This window comes from Eurypyga helias, unplaced genomic scaffold (assembly GCF_000690775.1).
Source record: "Eurypyga helias isolate BGI_N326 unplaced genomic scaffold, ASM69077v1 scaffold49081, whole genome shotgun sequence".
Classification (NCBI taxonomy): Eukaryota; Metazoa; Chordata; class Aves; order Eurypygiformes; family Eurypygidae; genus Eurypyga; species Eurypyga helias.
Window position 1 is genome coordinate 1 of NW_010229796.1, and position 2675 is coordinate 2675.

Genomic DNA, 2675 nt, shown 5'->3' on the forward strand with positions numbered 1-2675 from the left:
GCATTCACTGCTGATGTAAACTGGAGGGCAGGACAAGGCCTTACAGTAGTCCGTTCACTGAACTGCTGTCCCTGATGGATCAGCCGTGGTCACTGTCATGGCGCTGGGACAGTCCTGGTGTCAGATCTCGTTCTGAAGGTGAGAGTCGGGTCAGACTTCGGACTCCTGTGATCCTGTGGGGCAGGTTTATTGCCTCCATTTGAAGTCTCATCGGTCTGTTTACAGAGAGGTATTTTAAAACACTTTTGAGAAGGTTCCATATAATTTTGTGTTTTCCCAACAGTAAAACGGTCTAAAAGGAACTTTTAAAATGAACCCAAAGACAGCAGAGTTTTAGGGATTGAAAAGATGGGGTTTCCTGCAACTGTGTGCATAAGTTTGCGTTACTTGTGTGGCAGCTGGCAGGACTAGTACGAATGAGTAGACATGCAAATACTCCTCAACTTGCCGTCTGTTGCCAAGTACTGACCGCTCGCTCTGGGTTGTTTTTTTTCCCCCCCCCAGTGGCCACAGATGTCTTCAACTCCAAAAGTCTGGCCATTCAGGCCCAGAAGAAGATCCTTGGAAAAATGGTGTCCAAATCAATCGCCACTACCTTGATCGATGATACAAGCAGTGATGTTCTGGATGAGCTCTACAGAGTGACAAAGGAATATACACAAAATAAAAAGGAAGCGGAGAAGATCATCAAAAACCTCATTAAAATAGTCCTCAAATTGGCAATTCTCTACAGGAACAACCAATTTAATCAGGATGAAATAGCGCTGATGGAGAAATTCAAGAAGAAGGTTCATCAGCTGGCTAAAACCGTGGTCAGTTTCCATCAGGTGGATTATACCTTCGACAGGAATTTTTTGTCCAAACTGTTGAACGATTGCAGAGAGCTTCTCCATGAAATCATTCAGCGTCACCTAACCGCCAAGTCACATGGACGTGTCAACAATGTGTTTGATCACTTCTCTGATTGCGAATTTTTGGCTGCCTTGTACAATCCCTTTGGACCTTATAAACTCCATTTGCAGAAACTTTGTGATGGTGTGAACAAAATGCTTGATGAGGGGAACATATAAGTGCTTGTGTTAAAGCTGGCTGCCTGTGCATTATTTTAGATGGAACACTGTTGATTTATGAAGGAATAAGGGAGCATGCACAAAGGTGTGTTTTTTACAAATATTTCCAAAGTATCTTTACTAAATTGATTCCTGGTTATGAGCTATCTGTTGCTATTCTCAGTCCAGCTGGAAGAAAGACTGCACATGACTGTTTTTACTATGCTTTGCCTACAGAAATGGCTGGATAAAGACAATAAAGCAGAACAGCCCAAGTAGAGTTAAGAGTCTTGCAAGATAGACCTGCAGAACCAAACAGTGCGCTGCCAGGCAATCCACGCCTTTCATAGATTTACAGAACTATTTCTGAACTATCAGAGCCCGGTCATTTTGGTAACAGGCTATCGTGGTGGTGGTACACTCTATAATTTCTTTGACTTCTTTGTAAATAAATATATTTGATTCATACGTAGTCTTTTATGCTCTCTGCACAGATCGCAGCTTCCTAGTGTAGCCCTTCGGAAGCGTTCAGTTTTAAACAGTCTCACTGATGCTGCCCTGCAGAGTCTTAACAGGCTTGTTCATCTCCAGCTCAGCGCCGAAAACTTCCTGCCTGCAAGGCCACCAAGTTTAGAGCCTTAGAGACCCACACAGACGCTTGCTTCCTTTGATTATATGGGGATTATTTGAGGAATAAGCTACAGTAAAACAGCCTGACTGGGGAAGAGTATTCCCTAGAAAACACCTGCGGTACTTAATTTTAACCTACAATAAGGTAAAACGCAGTGACTTACCTGTGCAATTCCTTAAGATGTTTAGAATTCTGCTAATAGGTCACAATTCTTTTTGAAAAGGTGCAAGTCAGCGTACTTTACACACGAGTCTGACGTGTAGGATGATGCGAGTTCAGCAAGCCTCATCATCTGAAAGTAAATGCCAAGCCAAGTTGATTAGTGCACAATGAAATTGGAAACGGAAATCGGGTTTATCATTGTGTTATACACTATTTAACTAATGGAAAAAAGGAATCTTGAAACTTTTTTTTCTTCTTTTCTCCCCTCCTATCTTTCATCCTTCTTTTTCTCCCTCATCTTCTCCCTGCCTTGCCCTTGGGGGATAAAAAAATGTGACTTTCTAGACACTGTAATGTACTTAAAAGCATGAAGTTAATACATTTCAAGCACCCAAAGACTTTTTGTTAGGAGACATATAAAGAATTTGCTGTTTATTTAATTGCCAGTGTTTTTGCTGTTTGCTGTGTCCTTTTGTTTTAACGAGTAAACCAAAGAATATTTGCACTTTGAACTTTTCATGCCTTTTCTTTTCCCCTTGTTGCACCGTAAAGCGCAAACACAATGAAAGCATCGCAGCCTGTGACATGTGTGACTTCTTAAGAGAGAAAGTTCACTTTCACTGATGTTTGTTTGGTCATGAGGCTCTTGGTATCCCCAGAAAGGGGCCAGACGCGTGTCCGAAACGCAGACTCATTTTATACAAGCCGCTCGTGTCAGTCAGAGAGAGAAGACTGATGTGCTGCTAGGCTGGAACAACTGGGAACTGAGGTCAGGGTACAACAGACCTTGCCAAGAAATAGATCTGAAGGAATGTCACTCAAGATCCCTTCCC

The 2675-nt window shown here is 42.3% G+C and overlaps 1 protein-coding gene across 1 annotated transcript; it reads left to right on the top strand.

Annotated features, from left to right (window-relative positions):
* The first annotated feature begins 508 nt into the window (after window positions 1–508).
* TNFAIP8 (tumor necrosis factor, alpha-induced protein 8) lies at window positions 509–1205 on the top strand. The gene has a single exon (XM_010160517.1). The coding sequence runs from the start codon at window positions 570–572 to the stop codon at window positions 1068–1070; it is 501 nt and encodes a 166-aa protein (XP_010158819.1). The 5' UTR covers window positions 509–569; the 3' UTR covers window positions 1071–1205.
* Window positions 1206–2675: the final 1470 nt, after the last annotated feature.

Coding starts and splice junctions, on each gene's coding strand:
- TNFAIP8 (XM_010160517.1), top strand. CDS start 570: ATGGTGTCCAAATCAATCGCCACTACCTTGATCGATGATACAAGCAGT.